This window comes from Lissotriton vulgaris, chromosome 10 (assembly GCF_964263255.1).
Source record: "Lissotriton vulgaris chromosome 10, aLisVul1.2, whole genome shotgun sequence".
Taxonomy (NCBI): domain Eukaryota; kingdom Metazoa; phylum Chordata; class Amphibia; order Caudata; family Salamandridae; genus Lissotriton; species Lissotriton vulgaris.
In genome coordinates, this window is record NC_141698.1 from 4,741,774 (window position 1) to 4,763,359 (window position 21,586).

Below are 21,586 nucleotides of genomic sequence, written 5' to 3' on the forward strand. Positions count from 1 at the left end.
TTAACATTCGTTGATCTCAGTTCTGCTTTCAACTGTCTGAGTCACGATGTCCTGTGGGATACCTTGGCAACTGGGTGTTGATGTAAATATACGAAATTTCCTCAAGGAATTATACAGAGGGGTAGGGGCAAGGGTGCGTTACAATAAGAAAGGAGAATGCACTGACATTTTTTTAATAAAGAAGGGGGTACACCAGGGTGCATTCTTGCACCCTTTCTTTTTAATCTTTATCTTAATAGTGTAGCTGAACATTTTAAAAAATTGGCTGTGGATTTCCCTCAAATCGATGGTGCCGCAGTCCCTATTCTGCTCTACGCAGATGATGCGGTCATCATGGCTTGAGGGGTCCAAAAATATACAGTGGCTCTCTTATGTCAAGGAATTCCTAACAAATATAGGGCATTTGGAATTTTTTAATACGCCCGTATCTCTATCCTCCATTTCAAGAAAAATGTTAAAGGAGCAATGCTCTGTCTTTTTGGCCGACCAACGCTGGTCTATTGAGGGGAAGAAGACCTCTGTTCCGCAGCACCCCTCTTTAATGCAGGATTCTGGCTTCCAGCTGTATCTGTCCCCCGAGTTGGCTACCAATGATAGAATGCTTTTGGCTCGATTGAGAATGGGTATCTTTTATAGGATGGTTACTTTTCCAGCCACAAACGATTGGTCTAAAAACCTAATCAGTTGCCCATGCGACAACCGCTCTGCACAGTCCACAATTCATTGTATTCGCTTTTGTAAATTCTTTGGATGGGGAAGAAAAAGGTATCTAATTCCATGGTTGAAGCTCTGGGGTTTGAGGCAGTGCAGACCGGCGCTTTTCAAGATCCTTTTGCTTCAGAATGAATTGACTATAAGGGCTGTGTCTAAGTTCTTAAAGTTCATCGTTAGATGCAGATCTTCTATGGGCTGAATGAATTTTTAGTATCGCCAACAGCACTTTGTAATTGAACTGTAACGTATCGAGGCAAATGAATTTGGTTAGAGAAAGCTCTTGTTAGTACTGTTTCCCGTTAGCATCTTATTTATAATATTTATTGTATCTTTTCTATATATGTAACCTACTCTGTATCCAATTATTACTGAATTTTTAAATTTGCATGTTTTACTGCGCTTATATGATTTTCATAATGGAATTGAATAAAGCTATCTTTGAATTTAATTTGAATTTGACGCATGCACTCACATTATATCAAAGCACACATCTCTTCAGATCCATCCTACAACACACGCATGCACAGGTGTTCACACACTTGACACACACACACTCACATCTATGACGAACCCTCTATCTCAAAAATTCTTGCCTCCTTAAACCCGAGCAATCACTTCAATGATCCTCTCCCATCGAACTGTCTAGCTGCCGCCTCACAGTCTGTCATCCCTTCCTGGACCTCAATAATCAACGCCTCCCTCCTACAGGGCTCAATTCCTGATTCGCTCAAGGCTGGCCAAGTTGTCCCCATCTGAGAAAAAAACACGCTGGACCCTGCATCCACTAAGAACTATAGACCCATATCTAACATTCCACTCCGAGCCAAAGTTCTGGAAAATGTGTGCAACAGCAACTGAGCCCACAGATCAACAAATGTCACCTGTTAGATAACTTCCAATCTGGGTTCAGATCGGGACACAGCACGGAAACCAGCCTCCTCCACATTGTAGATGACGGTCTCCAAGCCCTCGACCAACGCAAAACCTGTCTGCTACTCCTCCTAGACCTTTCCTCCGCCTTTGACACGGTTGACCATCAATTTCTCCTTGCACGCCTCAAACGCAGGATGGGGTTGGAGGGCTCCGTCCTTGACGGGTTTAGATCCTTCCTCCAAAACCGCACACAGAGAGTCCTCATCAATGGTAATCTTTCCGCCCCTTCTCCGGTCACGGTTGGAGTCCCCCAAGGATCAACCCTCTCCCCTACCCTCTTCAACCTTTACCTTGAACCCCTCACCGAGGTTCTACGTGGTGCCAATATCTTCTACCATATGCACACTACTCTTGCAGGGCTACCCAAGAGTCTCTGGCTGGCCCCATTGAAAGCCTGCGTCAACACCGCCGCCAGACTACAAACCGGCTCAAAGAAACTCCACCACATCTCTCCCCATCTCAAAGCGCTGAACTGGCTTCCCCTAGAGGCCAGAATCCAATTTAAACTGGCCTGCATTATTCACAAAGCTCTTTATAACAACTCCACTACATTCCTGGCACAAAAACTCGTGGAATCAGGAGGTTCCAGAAACTCCCGTTCTGCCAAAGACCTTCTGCTGAAACCTGCACTCTTCCGGAAGAAAAAAACCTACAATCGGGCCTTCACCTGGGCTGCGCCAAGGATCCGGGACTCCCTCCCACCCGCCCTCAGAAGACTCCCGTCCTCGGCACACGTTAAGAAGGCGACCAAAACCTTCTTAATGGGTGAATACCTCGTCTAATGAACGCGTCACATTATTATCTTTCTATGGACTCCTGGGCATTCCCCCAAGAGTTGAGACCTAGTGCCTTCTTTTGCAATGTATCTACCTATTTGAATTTCTGTCCCACATGTAGCCGGGACTTTAGACTGCGCGCTTCCTTGCACTCTGTATCCCTGTCTGTCCCAATGACCCTTCCCTTGCTTTGTGCACCACCCTTTATCCTGTAAAGCGCTCTGACACCCTCACGGGCCTGGTTCGCGCGCTATAAAACTATAAAATAAAATAATAAAATCAGAAGCATGCACCCCTCAGAATCACCCTCAGACCCAGGAGCTCACGTGTGCACACAGATCACACACATGTCACATACATTAAAGCAGAGGAATAGATCCCTTCAGATCCAACCTCGAACACGTGCGTACACACACAGACACACACACCATATCCCACAATGACACACACATCATATCGGAAGCACACACCCTTCAGATCCATCCTCGCACCTCTGTACACGCGGCACTACAGACACACGCCCCATCCACACACTCGCAGACTCCTACAAATAAAGGAGCCGGCACGTGCACACACATCTGTACACGCTCACGGGCCACTCGGGCATATATTTGTCTCAAACACGCACCCTAGGCACGAATCCAGCCCTGCCTACACACACCGCCCCCCCCTCACGGACGCACATACACACGTAGAGCACACATGACCACCCGTCCTTTGCTCGGGATTCTCAGGGTGCCCCCCCCCCACATTTTTTGTTGATCTGCCCCCCCCCCTCCCCCCCGCTCAGTGTCCTCCATTTTCCACGTCTCCATCCCTCTGCCAGTCACCAAGATGGTGTCCTCCCCCCGCCCCCTCCCTGTGACGTGGGCAGCCGGAGCGGCGGATCTCTCCCTCCTCAGCCCCCCCCCCCCTCCCTCCTGAGCCCCCCCTCCATCCTCAGTCTCACCTCCTCCTCCTCTCCGGCTGCTGCAGATAAGCCCCCCCTCCGCCCCCGCAGTGCTGCCTTCACCCATTCCACAGCAGACATGGATGTGCTGAACCAGGTGAGGGGCCGGGGGCAGGAGAGGGGGCTGGGGGCAGGAGTGGGCTGGGGGCAGGAGGGAAGGGTAGTGGGGGGCAGGGGGGCCATGCGGGGGGGCGGGGGCGGGATGGAACGACAGGTTGGGGATGGGGCAAAAGGGAGCCAGAGAGATGGCAGTGGGTGCCATGGGGGTAGGGCGGGGCAGGAGGGGGTAAGAGGGGGAGGGGAGGGAACTGGAAGGTGCAGTGGGGGTCGGGTGGGGCAGGAGGGGGTAAAAGGGGATGAAACAGGAGGTGCATGAGGGTGAAAAAGAGGTGGGGAACAGGAGGGTGCACTGGGGTAGGGTGGGGCAGGAAGGTGTAAGATGAGGTGAGACAGGAGGTGCCGGAGGGTGGAGAAGGGGCAGGAGGGTGAAGAGGGGTGGGGGGGGGCGGGGTGGTTAAAATGACCCTGGTGCGAGGGCTGCGGTGAATCGCTCCTCGTCGAGGTGTGTGTGGGGGGGAGGCGGAGGGGGGGGGGGGGGGGGTCGGGCCGGGACAGAGCCCCGACGCCCAGAGGGACGACCCAGGCGGGGGGTAATCTCTTGGGGGGGGGGGGGGGGTCACCAGGGGCAGCTCTGGTAATGCACCCTCACCGTCCACGAAGGATGGGTGGGCGGGGGGGCTGTAGGACATGAGGTCTGGGGGGGGGGGGGGTGAAGAGCGAAGAGCCGCGGGTCCAGGGTGAAGTTGGGGGGCAGCAGAGGTGCGACAGACCCTGAATTCGAATGAGACGTGTTTAGGGGGGGGGGGCACAGGTAGGGTCGCACCAATCTCCAGATATTACTGGGGGGGGGTCGCTATGTGTCTGATGGGGGGGGAGTGCAGCCGGGCATTCAGCACCAGAGGCACAGGGAAGACAGCAGGGGCATTCACCACAGGGAGGGGGGCCACAGGGAGGGCAGGAGGGGGGCCACAGGGAGGGCAGGAGGGGGGCATTCACCACAGGGAGGGGGCCACGGGGAGGGCAGGAGGGGGGAATTCAGCACCAGAGACAGAGGCACATGGAGTGGACATTCAGCACCGGAGACAGAGGCACATGGAGGGGACATTCAGCACCATGGACAGAGGCACATGGAGGGGACATTCAGAACCAGAGACAGAGGCACATGAGGGGACATTCAGCACCAGAGACAGAGACACATGAGGGGACATTCAGCACCATGGACAGAGGCACATGGAGGGGACATTTAGCACCAGAGATAGAGGCACATGGAGGGTACATTCAGCACCAGAGACAGGGGCACATGGAGGGGACATTCAGCACCAGAGACAGGGGCAGATGGAGGGGACATTCAGCACCAGAGACAGGGGCACATGAGGGGACATTCAGCACCAGAGACAGGGTGCACATGGAGGGGACATTCAGCACCATGGACAGAGGCACATGGAGGGGACATTCAGCACCAGAGACAGAGGCACATGGAGGGGACATTCAGCACCAGAGACAGAGGCACATGGAGGGGACATTCAGCACCAGAGACAGGGTGCACATGGAGGGGACATTCAGCACCAGAGACAGAGGCACATGGAGGGCAGGAGGGGACATTCAGCACCAGAGACAGAGGCACATGGAGGGTAGGAGGGGACATTCAGCACCAGAGACAGAGGCACATGGAGGGGACATTCAGCACCAGAGACAGGGTGCACATGGAGGGGACATTCAGCACCAGAGACAGAGGCACATGAGGGGACATTCAGCACCAGGGACAGGGGCACATGGAGGGGACATTCAGCACCAGAGACAGAGACACATGAGGGGACATTCAGCACCATGGACAGAGGCACATGGAGGGGACATTTAGCACCAGAGATAGAGGCACATGGAGGGGATATTCAGCACCAGAGACAGAGGCACATGGAGGGGACATTCAGCACCAGAGACAGAGGCACATGGAGGGGACATTCAGCACCAGAGACAGAGGCACATGGAGGGCAGTAGGGGACATTCAGCACCAGAGACAGAGGCACATGGAGGGTAGGAGGGGACATTCAGCACCAGAGACAGAGGCACATGGAGGGGACATTCAGCACCAGAGACAGGGTGCACGTGGAGGGGACATTCAGCACCATGGAGAGAGGGACATGGAGGGGACATTCAGCACCAGAGACAGGGTGCACATGGTGGGGACATTCAGCACCATGGACAGAGGCACATGGAGTGGACATTCAGCACCAGAGACAGAGGCACATGGAGGGGACATTCAGCACCAGAGACAGAGGCACATGGAGGGGACATTCAGCACCAGAGACAGGGTGCACATGGAGGGGACATTCAGCACCAGAGACAGAGGCACATGGAGGGGACATTCAGCACCAGAGACAGAGGCACATGGAGGGGACATTCAGCACCAGAGACAGGGTGCACATGGAGGGGACATTCAGCACCAGAGACAGAGGCACATGGAGGGCAGTAGGGGACATTCAGCACCAGAGACAGAGGCACATGGAGGGTAGGAGGGGACATTCAGCACCAGAGACAGAGGCACATGGAGGGGACATTCAGCACCAGAGACAGGGTGCACGTGGAGGGGGCATTCAGCACCATGGAGAGAGGCACATGGAGGGGACATTCAGCACCAGAGACAGGGTGCACATGGAGGGGACATTCAGCACCAGAGACAGAGGCACATGGAGGGCAGGAGGGGACATTCAACGCCAGAGACAGGGTGCACATGGAGGGGACATTCAACGCCAGAGACAGGGGCACAGAGAGCGCTTGAGCCTGGTGTTCAGCACCAGAGACAGAGGCACAGAGAGCGCTTGAGCCTGGTGTTCAGCATGGGTGATGGGTGATGGGTAAAGGGAGGCCTGTGGCCTGGCATCCAGACCCAGCGTCTGTCCCTGGGGCCACTGGGATTATGCTGCAGGGAAGCCAGACCCTGCGGCAGGGATGACTAAATTGCGGGCAAGAAAACGACCCAGAGGCCCTTCAGGAGAGGGCCGTGGGCACGGCGGGCTCACGGCCAGGGAGGCACAGCCTTTAGGGGGTTCAGCTGCGGTGGGGTAGGGGGGCATCAGACCCCTCCTGGAGCTGTTCACCACCTCCCTGAAGCAGTGGCTGTTGCCTCACGCAGGGGGGTCTAGGAACAGAGACTGCATGTCACTGCAGGGTGCTCAGCAGTCAGGGGTGGGGGGCCCACTCCCTGCAGCGGGGGCTGCTCAGCTCATTACAGCCGGGGCACCCAGCTGTGGGGGGGTCTCTGCCTTGCTTCAAGGCGCTATCTCACAGCACTGAGGGCTCGAGCTCACTGGAGATGAGATTCATCAGTTCACTGCAAAAGGAGCTCATCAGCTCAGGGTATCATCAGCTCGCTGCATTCTGGGCTGGTCTGCATAGATGGCCCATCATCATCAGCTCGCTGCATCAGGGCCTCGTCATCTCACTGCACCAGGGCCTCGTCCTTGCACTGCATCAGGGCCTCGTGGTCTCACTGCACCAGGGCCTCGTCAGCTCCCTGCAGCAGTGTCTCCTCAGCTCCCTGCAGCAGTGTCTCGTCAGCTCACCGCAGCAGTGTCTCGTCGTCTCACTGCCTCAGGGCCTCGTCATTTCACTGCATCAGGGCCTCGTCCTTTCACTGCATCAGGGCCTCGTCATTTCACTGCATCAGGGCCTCGTCATTTCACTGCATCAGGGCCTCGTCCTTTCACTGCATCAGGGCCTCGTCCTTTCACTGCATCAGGGCCTCGTCCTTTCACTGCATCAGGGCCTCGTCCTTTCACTGCATCAGGGCCTCGTCGTCTCACTGCACCAGGGCCTCGTCCTTGCACTGCATCAGGGCCTCGTCAGCTCCCTGCAGCAGTGTCTCCTCAGCTCCCTGCAGCAGTGTCTCCTCAGCTCCCTGCAGCAGTGTCTCATCGTCTCACTGCATCAGGGCCTCGTCCTTGCACTGCATCAGGGCCTCGTGGTCTCACTGCACCAGGGCCTCGTCAGCTCCCTGCAGCAGTGTCTCCTCAGCTCCCTGCAGCAGTGTCTCATCGTCTCACTGCATCAGGGCCTCGTCCTTTCACTGCATCAGGGCCTCGTCCTTTCACTGCTCAGGGCCTCGTCCTTTCACTGCATCAGGGCCTCGTCGTCTCACTGCACCAGGGCCTCGTCCTTGCACTGCATCAGGGCCTCGTCAGCTCCCTGCAGCAGTGTCTCCTCAGCTCCCTGCAGCAGTGTCTCACCTTCTCACTGCATCAGGGCCTCGTCATTTCACTGCACCAGGGTCTCGTCCTTTCACTGCACCAGGGCCTCGTCCTTTCACTGCATCAGGGCCTCGTCCTTTCACTGCACCAGGGCCTCGTCCTTTCACTGCACCAGGGCCTCGTCAGCTCCCTGCACCAGGGCCCCGTCCTTTCACTGCATCAGGGCCTCGTCCTTTCACTGCATCAGGGCCTCGTCCTTTCACTGCACCAGGGCCTCGTCCTTTCACTGCATCAAGGCCTCGTCGTCTCACTGCATCAGAGCCTCGTCCTTTCACTGCACCAGGGCCTCGTCAGCTCCCTGCACCAGGGCCTCGTCCTTTCACTGCACCAGGGCCTCGTCAGCTCCCTGCACCAGGGCCTCGTCCTTTCACTGCACCAGGGCCTCGTCAGCTCACTGCACCAGGGTCTCGTCCTTTCACTGCACCAGGGCCTCGTCCTTTCACTGCACCAGGGCCCCGTCAGCTCCCTGCAGCCTGTTGCAGGGTCTCCACCTCAGAACAGCAGGGGCTCTCAGGATCGCACTGCAGCCAGGCCCGAGCTGCTGAGTGCAGTCGGAGGGACTCACCAGGGCGGTGCAGTAGGGGCTCACTGCAGCCATGACTCTTCAGTTTGCTGCACCATCGGCAGGTTGCAGCAGGGCTCATCACCTCTCGACTTCAAGTGCAAAACAGCGGGTTGCAGTGTGGACTCACCAGCCCCTTGCAGCAGGGCCGAGCAGCTCGCTGCAGCGATGGTTCTTCAGTTTGCTGCATCAGGGGCTCGTTGGCTGGTTGCAGTGTGGCCTCGTCAGCCCCCTGCCGCTGGGGGTCGTCGGCTGGTTGCAGCAGGGCCGAGCAGCTCGCTGCAGCAGGGACTCATCAGCTCAGACCCCCAGGGCCACGGACACTACAGCAGGAAGAGTCGCTGCCTGCCAAGCACATGACACGCCATGGCTCCGAGGAAGGGGGAGGGGGAGATCAGACATGGGGGGGAGGATCACGAGAGATGCCCCAAAAGAAAGGGGAGGGGTCAGACATGCCCGGGGAGGTGGGGGGGGGGGGGGACACGAGAGAGGTGCCCAGCACACGGGCAGTGGTGCAAAGGCCCCTCTCTGTCTCCAGCCTCAGGGGTAAATGAAGGGCGGCCAGCTCTGGTGTAGGCCTGGCGGTCGGGTCTGTGCGGTGGGGCTGGTGCTGTGGTGAGATTCAGGGTGGACGTCGGTCTGATACTCGGGATGGGGTCGGCTCGTGTGATGTGGTTAAGAGGAGCCTGACGCAGGCTGTGGCTCAAGATGGAGGCCTATAGTGTGCTAGGATTGGGGGCAGGGGTCTGCCTTCTGCCGGGATTGGTGGTGGGATTCATATTCTGTTGAGATTGATGTCCTGGTTCTGTCTTGTGTTGTGATTGATGGAGCCATTCATAATGCACTGTGATTGGTGGTGGTGTTTATCATGTGCTGTGATTGATGGCCTGGTTCTGTCTTGGATTATGATTGGTGGAGGGTTTTATCATGTGCTGTGATTTATGGACTGGTTCTGTCTTGTGTTGTGATTGGGAGGGATCTTTATCATGTGCTGTGATTGACGGCCTGGTTCTGTCTTGTGTTGTGAATGATGGTGTGGTTTATAATGCACTGTGATTGGTGGTGGTGTTTATCATGTGCTGTGATTGATGTCCAGGTTCTGTCTTGGGTTGTGATTGATGGTGCGGTTTATAATGCACTGTGATTGGTGGTGGTGTTTTTCATGTGATGTGATTGATGTCCTGGTTCTGTCTTGGGTTGTGATTGATGGTGCGGTTTATAATACACTGTGATTGGTGGTGGGGTTAATCATGTGCTGTGATTGATGGCCTACATCTGTCTTATGTTGTGATTGAGGGTAGTCTTTATCATGTGCTGTGATTGATGGCCTGGTTCTGTCTTGTGTTGTGATTGGTGGTGGTGTTTATCATGTGCTGTGATTGATGGCTTGGTCCTGTCTTGTGTTGTGATTTGTGGTACGGTTTATAATGCACAGTGATTGCTGGTGGGTGGGTTTATCATGTTCTGTGATTGATGTCCCGGTTTTGTCTTGTGTTGTGATTAGTGCTGTGGTTTATAATGCACTGTGATTGGTGGTGGGGTTTATCTTGTGTGAACTGCCATTGGTGGTGGGGTTTATCACGTGCTGTGATTCATGTCCTCGTTCTGTCTTGTGTTGTGATGGGTGGTGGGGTTTATCATGTGCTGTGATTGATGGCCTGATACTGTCTTGTGTTGTGATTGATGGTGCGGTTTATAATGCACTGTGATTGGTGATGGGGTTTATCTTCTGCAAGCTGCCATTGGTGGTGGGGTTTATCATGTGCTGTGATTGATGGCCTGGTTCTGTCTTGTGTTGTGATTGATGGTGCGGTTTATAATGCACTGTGATTGGTGATGGGGTTTATCAGTTGATGTGAATGATGGCCTGGTTTTGTCTTGTGTTATGATTGGTGGTGGTCTTTATCATGTGCTGTGATTGATGCCCTGGTACTGTCTTGTGTTGTGATTGATGGTGCGGTTAATGCACTATGATTGGTGATGTGGTTTATCTTCTGCGAGCTGCCATTGGTGGTGGGGTTTATCATGTGCTGTGATTGATGGCCTGGTTCTGTCTTGTGTTGTGATTGATGGTGCGGTTTATAATGCACTGTGATTGGTGGTGGGGTTTATCAGTTGATGTGAATGATGGCCTGGTTTTGTCTTGTGTTGTGATTGGTGGTGGTCTTTATCATGAGCTGTGATTGATGCCCTGGTACTGTCTTGTGTTGTGATTGATGGTGCGGTTTAGAATGCACTGTGATTGGTGGTGCTGTTTATCATGTGCTGTGAATGATGGCCTGATTCTGTCTTGTGTTGTTATTGGTGGTGGGGTTTATCATGTGCTGTGATTGATGGCCTGGTCCTGTGTTGTGTTGTGATTGATTTTGCGGTTTATAATGCACTGTGACTAGTGGCTGGATTTATCTTGTGCGAGCTGCCATTGGTGTTGGGGTTTATCATGTGCTGTGATTGATGGCCTGATTCTGTCTTGTGTTGTGATTGGTGGTGTGGTTTATAATGCACTGTGATTGGTGGTGGGGTTTATCATGTGCTGTGATTGATGTCCTGGTTCTGTCTTGTATTATGATTGGTGGTGGGTTTTATCATGTGCTGTGATTTATGGACTGGTTCTGTCTTGCGTTGTGATTGGTGGGGGTCTTTATCATGTCCTGTGATTGACGGCCTGGTTCTGTCTTGTGTTGTGAATGATGGTGCAGTTTATAATGCACTGTGATTGGTGGTGGTGTTTATCATGTGCTGTGATTGATGACCAGGTTCTGTCTTGGGTTGTGATTGATGGTGCGGTTTATAATGCACTGTGATTGGTGGTGGTGTTTTTCATGTGATGTGATTGATGTCCTGGTTCTGTCTTGGGTTGTGATTGATGGTGCGGTTTATAATACACTGTGATTGGTGGTTGGGTTTATCATGTGTTGTGATTGATGGCCTGGTTCTGTCTTTTGTTGTGATTGTTGGGTTGGTTTTTTAAGTGCTGTGATTGATGGCCAGGTTCTGTCTAATGTTATGATTGGTGGTGGGGTTTATCATGTATTGTGATTGAAGGCCAGGGTGTGTCTTGTATTGTGATTGGTGGTGGGGTTCATCATGTGCTGGGATTAATGGCCTGGTTCGGTGTTGTGTTGTGATTGATCGTGCGGTTTATCATGCACAGTGACTGGTGGTGGGATTTATCTTGTGCGAGCTGCTATTGGTGGTGGGGTTTATCCTGTGCTGTGATTGATGGCCTGATTCTGTCTTGTGCTGTGATTGGTGGTGCTGTTTATAATGCACTGTGATTGATGGTCTGGTTCGGTCTTGTGTTGTGATTGGGGGTGGGGTTTATCATGTGCTGTGATTGATGTTCTGGTTTTGTCTTGTGTTGTGATTGGGGGTGGGGTTTATCATGTGCTCTGATTGATGGCCTCGTTCTGTCTTTTGTTGTGACTGATGGTGCGATTTATAATGCACTGTGATTGGTGGTGGGGTTTATCGTGTGTTGTGAGTGATGGCCTGGTTCTGTCTTGTGGTGTTATTGGTGGTGGGGTTTATCATGTGCGTTGATTGATGGCCTGGTTCTGTCTTGTGTTCTGATTGGTGGTGGGGCTTATCATGTGCTGTGATTGATGGCCTGGTTCTGTCTTGTGTTCTGATTGGTGGGTGGGTTTATCATGGAGCTTTGATTGATGGCCTGGTTCTGTCTTGGGTTGTGATTGTAGGTGCGGTTTATAATGCGCTGTGATTGGTGGTGGGGTTTACCATGTGCTGTGTTTGATGGCTTTGTTCTGTCTTGTGTTGTAATTGATTGTGCGGTTTATAATGCACTGTGATTGGTGGTGGTTTTTATCATCTGAAGTGATTGATGACCTGGTTCTGTCTTGTGTTGTGATTTGTGGTGCAGTTTATAATGCACTGTGATTGGTGGTGGGGTTTATCATGTGCTGTGATTGATGGCCTGGTTCTGTATTGTGTTGTGATTGATGGTGCCATTCATAATGCACTGTGATTGGTGGTGCGGTTTATCATGTGCTGTGATTGATATCCTAGTTCTGTCTTGTGTTGTGATTGATGGTGCGGTTAATGCACTATGATTGGTGGTGGGGTTTATCTTGTGTGAGCTGCCATTGGTGGTGGGGTTTATCATGTGATGTGATTGATGGCCTGGTTCAGTCTTGTGTTGTGATTGGTGGTGGGGTTTATCATGTGCTGTGATTGATTGCCTAGTTCTGTCTTGTGTTGTGATTGATGGTGCAGTTTATAATACACCATGATTGGTGGTGGGGTTTATCATGTGCTGTGATTGATGGCCTGGTTCTGTCTTGTGTTGTGATTGATGGTGCCATTCATAATGCACTGTGATTGGTGGTGGGGTTTATCATGTGCTGTGATTGATGTCCTGGTTCTGTCTTGTGTTGTGATTGATGGTGCGGTTTACAATGCACTATGATTGGTGGTGGGGTTTATCATGTGCTGTGATTGATGTCCTGGTTCTGTCTTGTGTTGTGATTGGTGGTGGGGTTTATCATGTGCTGTGATTGATTGCCTAGTTCTATCTTGTGTTGTGATTGATGGTGCAGTTTATAATACACCATGATTGGTGGTGGGGTTTATCGTGTGTTGTGATTGATGACCTGGTTCTGTCTTGTGTTGTTATTGCTGGTGGGGTTTATCATGTGCTGTGATTGATGGCCTGGTTCTGTCTTGGATTGTGATTGTTGGTGTGGTTTATAATGCACTGTGATTGGTGGTGGGGTTTATCGTGTGTTGTGAGTGATGGCCTGGTTCTGTCTTGTGGTGTTATTGGTGGTGGGGTTTATCATGTGCGTTGATTGATGGCCTGGTTCTGTCTTGTGTTCTGATTGGTGGTGGGGCTTATCATGTGCTGTGATTGATGGCCTGGTTCTGTCTTGTGTTCTGATTGGTGGGTGGGTTTATCATGGAGCTTTGATTGATGGCCTGGTTCTGTCTTGGGTTGTGATTGTAGGTGCGGTTTATAATGCGCTGTGATTGGTGGTGGGGTTTACCATGTGCTGTGTTTGATGGCTTTGTTCTGTCTTGTGTTGTAATTGATTGTGCGGTTTATAATGCACTGTGATTGGTGGTGGTTTTTATCATCTGAAGTGATTGATGACCTGGTTCTGTCTTGTGTTGTGATTTGTGGTGCAGTTTATAATGCACTGTGATTGGTGGTGGGGTTTATCATGTGCTGTGATTGATGGCCTGGTTCTGTCTTGTGTTGTGATTGATGGTGCCATTCATAATGCACTGTGATTGGTGGTGCGGTTTATCATGTGCTGTGATTGATATCCTAGTTCTGTCTTGTGTTGTGATTGATGGTGCGGTTAATGCACTATGATTGGTGGTGGGGTTTATCTTGTGTGAGCTGCCATTGGTGGTGGGGTTTATCATGTGATGTGATTGATGGCCTGGTTCAGTCTTGTGTTGTGATTGGTGGTGGGGTTTATCATGTGCTGTGATTGATTGCCTAGTTCTGTCTTGTGTTGTGATTGATGGTGCAGTTTATAATACACCATGATTGGTGGTGGGGTTTATCATGTGCTGTGATTGATGGCCTGGTTCTGTCTTGTGTTGTGATTGATGGTGCCATTCATAATGCACTGTGATTGGTGGTGGGGTTTATCATGTGCTGTGATTGATGTCCTGGTTCTGTCTTGTGTTGTGATTGATGGTGCGGTTTACAATGCACTATGATTGGTGGTGGGGTTTATCATGTGCTGTGATTGATGTCCTGGTTCTGTCTTGTGTTGTGATTGGTGGTGGGGTTTATCATGTGCTGTGATTGATTGCCTAGTTCTATCTTGTGTTGTGATTGATGGTGCAGTTTATAATACACCATGATTGGTGGTGGGGTTTATCGTGTGTTGTGATTGATGACCTGGTTCTGTCTTGTGTTGTTATTGCTGGTGGGGTTTATCATGTGCTGTGATTGATGGCCTGGTTCTGTCTTGGATTGTGATTGTTGGTGTGGTTTATAATGGACTGTGATTGGTGGTGGTGTTTATCATCTGATGTGATTGATGGCCTGGTTCTGTCTTGTGGTGTTATTGGTGGTGGGGTTTATCATGTGCTGTGATTGATGGCCTGGTTCTGTCTTGTGTTCTGATTGGTGGGTGGAAGCATGGGCGGAAAATCCGTTACGCTCGCGGATTTTGCGGATTTTGGGTAAATTCGCAATCCGCGAGATTCGCTAATTTCCCACAAAATCCGCAAATTCGCACGCAGCGGATTTTTTTTCTTTGCGGTGTAAGTTCGCAATTGCGAACATGTAGGTGCGGCGGGCAGCAACAATCTCGCACTCGCGAAATTACAAAAATTGCAATTCCGCACAAGAAATCTACTAGCAAGCAGCATAGACCTTCTGAAAATGATTATTTTTATCAGAATAACTCCTCAGGTTGACATTTGCCTGCACTTTTTTAGATTTGAGGCCTTTTGATTTTCTTTGGATAACTTTTGGATTAGAAATCAACTTTCTCATATAAGCTTGGTGGGGCATTAAAGTTGCTGTAATGCTGCTCTGCAGAAAAACGAGTTTTGCAAAAGTGAAAGCAGGTTCAAAAGTTCAAACTCATCATTAGTAACAGTTCCCTGTAGTGCTTCCTGACAAGGGCCCCTCCAAAGTTCAGTTGCTAGTTGCAACAATTGTTCAGTTGCTAGTTGCAACAATTGTATGACCCTGCTCTGACCCTCACAGCAGGCTCATAGAATAGCTACAAGTAGGCCACAAAGGTCCTGAAAAAAAAATTGCACTGCAACAGAAAGCAAATTACAGATAAGGATGCAGGTGCCAGACTGGAATTTTAAAACAGTGACACATTAATAAATCAACCCCAGATTAAATCATGTCAGTTGAAGCAGGCAGGTGTGCTTGCTTTTTCCCCGCATAATCTACAGTGATGATGAACCAGAGGGTGGCATAAGGCATTGATGTACCAGAGGGTGGCATGGGTAAAACAGAGGGTGGCAGGGGTGAAACAGAGGGTGCTGGGAACCTATGATGATGAACCAGACGTAGAAACAACATAATCGTGACAGTTGCGAGCCGACATGTAAGTTCGCGATTGCGAACTGTTACAAAACCCTCACGAACTGTCAGAAATCCTTGCGAACTGGCAGAAATCCTTGCAAACACAAAAAAAAAAATCCGCAAATTTGCGAGAATTCGCAGATTTTGCGGATTGCGAGTTCGCAAATTCGCAAAATTCGCGAACGCCAGATTCGCAAAATTCGCCCATGCTTAGTGGGTTTATCATGTGCTTTGATTGATGGCCTGGTTCTGTCTTGGGTTGTGATTGTTGGTGTGGTTTATAATGCGCTGTGATTGGTGGTGGGTTTTACCATGTGCTGTGTTTGATGGCTTTGTTCTGTCTTGTGTTGTAATTGATTGTGCGGTTTATAATGCACTGTGATTGGTGGTGGTGTTTATCATGTGCTTTGATTGATGGCCTGGTTCTGTCTTGTGTTGTGATTGATGGTGCCATTCATAATGCACTGTGATTGGGGTGGGGTTTATCATGTCCTGTGATTGATGTCCTGGTTCTGTCTTGTGTTGTGATTGATGGTGCGGTTTATATTGCACCGTGATTGGTGGTGGGGTTTATCTTGTGTGAGCTGACATTGGTGGTGTGGTTTATCATGTGATGTGATTGATGGCCTGGTTCTGTCTTGTGTTGTGATTGGTGGTGGGGTTTATCATGTGCTGTGATTGATTGCCTAGTTCTGTCTTGTGTTGTGATTGATGGTGCAGTTTATAATACACCATGATTGGTGGTGGGGTTTATTGTGTGTTGTGATTGATGGCCTGGTTCTGTCTTGTGTTGTTATTGCTGGTGGGGTTTAGAATGCACTGTGATTGGTGGGGGGTTTATCATGTGCTGTGATTGATGGCCTGGTTCTGTCTTGTGTTGTGATTGATGGTGCCATTCATAATGCACTGTGATTGGTGGTGGGGTTTATCATGTGCTGTGATTGATGTCCTGGTTCTGTCTTGTGTTGTGATTGGTGGTGTGGTTTATAATGCACTGTGATTGGTGGTGGGGTTTATCATGTGCTGTGATTGATGTCCTGGTTCTGTCTTGTGTTGTGATTGGTGGTGGAGGTTATCATGTGCTATGATTGATGGCCTCCTTCTGTCTTTTGTTGTGATTGATGGTGCGGTTTATAATGCACTGTGATTGGTGGTGGGGTTTATCATGTGCTGTGATTGATGTCCTGGTTCTGTCTTAGGTTGTGATTGGTGGTGTGGTTTATAATGCACTGTGATATGTGGTGGGGTTTATCATGTGTTGTGAGTGATGGCCTGGTTCTGTCTTGTGGTGTTTTTGGTGGTGGGGTTTATCATGTGCTTTGATTGATGGCCTGGTTCTGTCTTGTGTTCTGATTGGTGGTGGGGCTTATCATGTGCTGTGATTGATGGCCTAGTTTTGTCTTGTGTTCTGATTGGTGGGTGGGTTTATCATGTGCTGTGATTGATGGCCTGGTTCTGTCTTTTGTTGTGATTGGTTGGTGGGTTTATCATGTGCTGTGATTGATGTCCTGGTTCTCTCTTGTGTTGTGATTGGTGGTGGGGTTAATCATGTGTTGTGATTGATGGCCTGGTTCTGTCTTCTGTTGTGATTGATGTTGTTGGTTATAATGCACTGTGAATGGTGGTGGGGTTTATCTTGTGCGAGGTGCCATTGGTGGTGGGGTTTATCATGTTCTGTGATTGATAGCCTTGTTTTGTCTTATGTTGTGATTGGTGGTGTGGTTTATAATGCACTGTGATTGATGGCCTTGTTCTGTCTTGTGTTGTGATTGGAGGTGGGGTTTAATATGTGTTGTGATTGATGGCCTGCTTCTGTCTTGCTTTGTGATTGATGGTGTGGTTTATAATACACTGTGATTGGTGGTGGGGTTTATCTTGTGGGAGCTGCCATTGGTGGTGGGGTTTATCATGTTCTGTGATTGATAGCCTTGTTTTGTCTTATGTTGTGATTGGTGGTGCGGTTTATAAAGCGCTTTGATTGGTGGTGGGGTTTACCACGTGCTGTGATTGACGGCCTGTTTCTGTCTTGTGTTGTGATTGATGGTGCGGTGTATAATGCACTGTGGTTGGTGGTGGTGTTTATCATCTGATGTGATTCATGGCCTGGTTCTGTCTTGTGTTGTGATTTGTGGTGTGGTTTATAATGCACTGTGATTGATGGCCTTGTTCTGTCTTGTGTTGTGATTGGAGGTGGGGTTTAATATGTGTTGTGATTGATGGCCTGCTTCTGTCTTGTTTTGTGATTGATGGTGTGGTTTATAATACACTGTGATTGGTGGTGGGGTTTATCTTGTGGGAGCTGCCATTGGTGGTGGGGTTTATCATGTGCTGTGATTGATGCTGTGGTTCTGTCTTGTTTTGTGATTGGTGGTGCGGTTTATAATGCACAGTGAATGGTGGTGGGGTTCACCATGTGCTCTGATTGATGGCCTGGTTCTGTTTTGTGTCGTGATTTGTGGTGGGGTTTATCATGTGCTTTTATTGATGTCCTGGTTCTGTCTTGTGTTGTGATTGGTGGTGGGGTTTATCATGTGCTGTGATTGATGACCTGGTTCTGTCTTGTGTTGTGATAGATGATGTCGTTTATAATCCACTGTGATTGGTGATGTTTATCATGTGATTTGATTGATGGCCTGGTTCTGTCCTGTGTGGTGATTGGTGGTAGGCTTTATAATGCTCTGTGATTGGTGGAGGGATTTATCATGTGATGTGATTGATGACCTGGTTCTGTCTTTTGTTGTGATTGATGGTGCAGTTTATAATGTACTGTGATTGGTGGTGGATCATGTGCTGTTATTGATGGCCTAGTTCTGTCTTGTGTTGTAACAGAACCAGGTGTTATGTTGTGTTATATGATGTGGTTTATAATGCACTGTGATTGGTGATGTTTATCATGTGATATGATTGATGGCCTGGTTCTGTCTTGTTTTGTGATTGATGGTGCGGTTTATAATGCACTGTGATTGGTGGTGAGGTTTATCATGTGCTGTGATTGGTGGCCCGGTTCTGTTTTGTGTTGTGATTAATTATCTGGTTTTTCATGCGCTGTGATTGGTGGTAGGGTTTCACATGTTCTGCGCTGTGATTGATGGTTGGGGTATGTCTTGTGTTGTGATTCATTGTGTGGTTTATCATGTGCTCTGATTGGTGGTGAAGTTTATCCTGTGCTGTAGTTCATGGTCTGGGTCTGGCTTGTGTTGTGATTGATAGTGTGGCTTCTCTTGTGTGTCCTGTGATTGGTGATGGTGTTTCTCATGTACTCTGTTTGATGGCTGAGTACTGTCTTGTGATTGATGGTGCAGTTTATAATGCACTGTGATTGGTAGTGAGGTTTATCATGTGCTGTGGTTCATGGTCGGTTCTCTTTTGTGTTGTTATTGATGGTGTGGTTTATCATGCAATCTGATTGGTGGTGGAGTTTATCATGTGCTGTGGTTCCAGGTCAGGGTCTGGCTTGTGTTGTGCTTGATGATGTGGTTCATCTTGTGCTGTGATTGGTAGTGGGGTATATCATGTGTTGTGGTTGATTGCTGAAGTCTCTCTTGTGTTGTGATTGATGGTGTGGTTTATCTTGTGTAGTTATTGGTAGTCAGCTTTATCATGTTCTTTAATTGATAGTTATGGTCTGTCTTGAGTTGAGATAGATGGTGGGGTTTATCTTGTGCTGTGATTAGTAGTGGGGTTTATCATATGCTGTGGTTGGTGCTCGGTTCTCTCTTGTGTTGTTATTGATGGTGTGCTTTATCTTGTGCTGTGATTGGTGGTGGGGTTTATCATGCGCTGCGGTTCAAGATTAGTTCTCTCTTGTGTTGTTATTGATGGTGTAGTTTATCATGCACTGTGATTGGTGGGGTTTATCATGTGCTGTGGTTCATTGTCGGGGTCTGGCTTGTGTTGTGATTGATAGTGTGGTTTATCTTGTGTGTCTTGTGATTGGTGGTGGTGTTTATCATGTGCTGTGATTGATGGCCTAGTACTGTCTTGTGTTGTGAATGATGGTGTGGTTCATCTTGTGCTGTGATTGGTAGTGTGGTTTGTCATGTGTTGTGGCTGATTGTTGCGGTTTCTTCTGTGTTGTGATTGATGGTGTGGTTCATCTTGTGCTGTGATTGCTAGTGGGGTTTGTCATGTGCTGTGGTTGGTGGTCGGGGTCTATCGTGTGTTGTGATTGATGGTGTGGTTTATCTTTTGTGTGCTGTGATTGTGGTGGGGTTTATCCTTTGCTGGGGTTGTTGTGGTCTGTTCTGTGGTTGTTGTCAGAGTTTATCTTGTATTGTCTAGTTCCTTGTAAGAGGTGAGGGGTTATATGTTTTGGTTCTTTGTTTTATCTGCCTTGGTCTGTGGCTTAAGCTGAGGGCTAATTGTGTGTTAAGATTGAGGGTGAAGGTCTACCTCCTGATGGGGTTGAAGGTGGGATTGAGTGGAGAGGCCTGTTTAGTTCTGAGCTCGAGGGCTAGCGTTCTGTGCTATGGTTGAGGATTGGGCTGCCCTTGTATTGTGTCTCAGGTTCCAAGCTTTTCTTGTGCTAGGACTGGGGGTGTGGACTGGCCTAGTATTGGTTTGAGGGTTGGTCTTGTGCTGCAGTTGATGATAGAGTTTGCTTTTTTCTGTGGTTGAGGCTGAGGTGAGAATGGGTTTGACTTGAGCTGCGGTTTGCACTAGGGGCTCATAGTGGAGTCTGTCTTGTGTTGTGATTGATGGTGTGGTTTATCTTGTGCTGTGAATGGTGGTAGGGTTTATCATGTGCTGTCATTCATGGTTGGGTTCTGGCGTGTGATGTGATTGATTGTGTGGTTTATCTTGTGTGTACTAAGATTGGGGGTGGGGTTTATCATGCACTGTAATTGGCGATGGGGTGTATCATTGTCCCGGGGGTGCCGGGTCGGACGGATTCTCGACCACCTGAAGTGGAGTGGGCGGAGTGAACAGAAACACTGGTGCCTTTAATAAGGGTTTTAGTGAAGGTTTAATAGGGATGTATGTTCTTTTCATGAACAAAAGATGGGGGGGGTTAAACTCAGTCTCTGGACAGTGGGAGGGCTTCAGGAGGCTTCGTGATCCTGGAGGTCTTCTTCCTGGATGGGACGTCTCTTCGCCTGGGACCTCTTGTCAGGTACCGTAAATGAAAGGAGAAACACGGGTCAGGCTTAGAACTCTGGGACGTGGGGTAAGGGCCGGGAGTGAGGACACAGAGACCGTGCAACGTGCTCAGTTAACAAAAGGGCGTGCTGAGGAGTGCTCGTGCTCACGTAGGGAAGGTCGCATACAGGGTTCACACCGGGGGCTGCCTCCGCCTCCCAACCCAACCCGCGACCCGGCCCCGTACCTCTCGAAGCCACGCTCCTCCCATGGGCGCGTGGCAGGGCGAAGCATCCGACCGTTGGCCTCCTGGCTTGTCGCTCTCGCTTTCTCTCTCCTCTCGACACCGTCCACCTTCTTCCTCGCTCTTCGTCTCCTCCGGGGAATCGCCATCCCTCCGCTTGCTGGAACTTCCGCCTCTTGACGTCACGAGGGGCGGAGTCTCGTATCCCGGAGCCACTTCCTTAAAGGAGCCGCCCGCGGCTTCCTCATCTGGCCATTCACTGTCGGGGTCCTCGGGGTTCTCATACCAAGTGCAGGCTTGCGGCTGTGGGGAGAAGGTGCATGGTAAGAGGGGGGTGGCGGCCCACCAGTCTTTGGGGGTACACGGCCCCTGCCTGCTCGACCCGTGACAATCATGTTCTCTGATTGATGGTCGGGGTCTGTCTTGTGTTGTGATTGATGGTGTGGTTTATATTGTGCTGTGATTGCTAGTGGGGTTTGTCTTGTGTTGTGGTTGATGATTGGGGTCTCTCTTGTGTTGAGACTGATGGTGTGTTTCATCTTGTGCTGTGATTGGTAGTGTGGTTCGTCATGTGTTGTGGTTGACGGTTGGGGTCTCTCTTTTGTTGTGTGTGATGGTTTGGTTCATGTTGTGCTGTGATTGGTAGTAGGGTTTGTCATATGTTGTGGTTGATGCCTCTCTTGTGGTGTGATTGATGGTGTGGTTCATCTTGTGCTGTGATTGGTAGTGTGGTTTGTCCTGTGTTGTGATTGATGGTATGGTTCATCTTGTGATGTGATTGGTAGTGTGGTTTGTCCTGTGTTGTGGTTGATGGTTGAGGTCTCTCCTGTGTTGTGAGTGATGGTTTGGTTCATGTTGTGCTGTGATTGGTAGTAGGGGTTGTCATGTGTTGTGGTTGATGTCTCTCTTGTGTTGTGATTGATGGTGTGGTTCATCTTGTGCTGTGATTGGTAGTGTGTTTGTCATGTGTTGTGGTTGATGGGCGGGGTCTCTCTTGT

At 50.1% G+C, this 21,586-nt stretch overlaps 1 protein-coding gene across 1 annotated transcript in view; it reads left to right on the forward strand.

The window, feature by feature from the left end:
- Positions 1 to 3,348: 3,348 nt before the first annotated feature.
- SYP (synaptophysin) overlaps positions 3,349 to 21,586 on the forward strand; it is a 123,680-nt gene continuing 105,442 nt past the window's right edge. Inside the window, exon 1 of the mRNA XM_086940157.1 lies at positions 3,349 to 3,469. Coding sequence (XP_086796283.1) covers positions 3,452 to 3,469 — 18 coding nt within the window. The 5' untranslated portion in view covers positions 3,349 to 3,451. The remainder of the gene's footprint in view (positions 3,470 to 21,586) is intronic.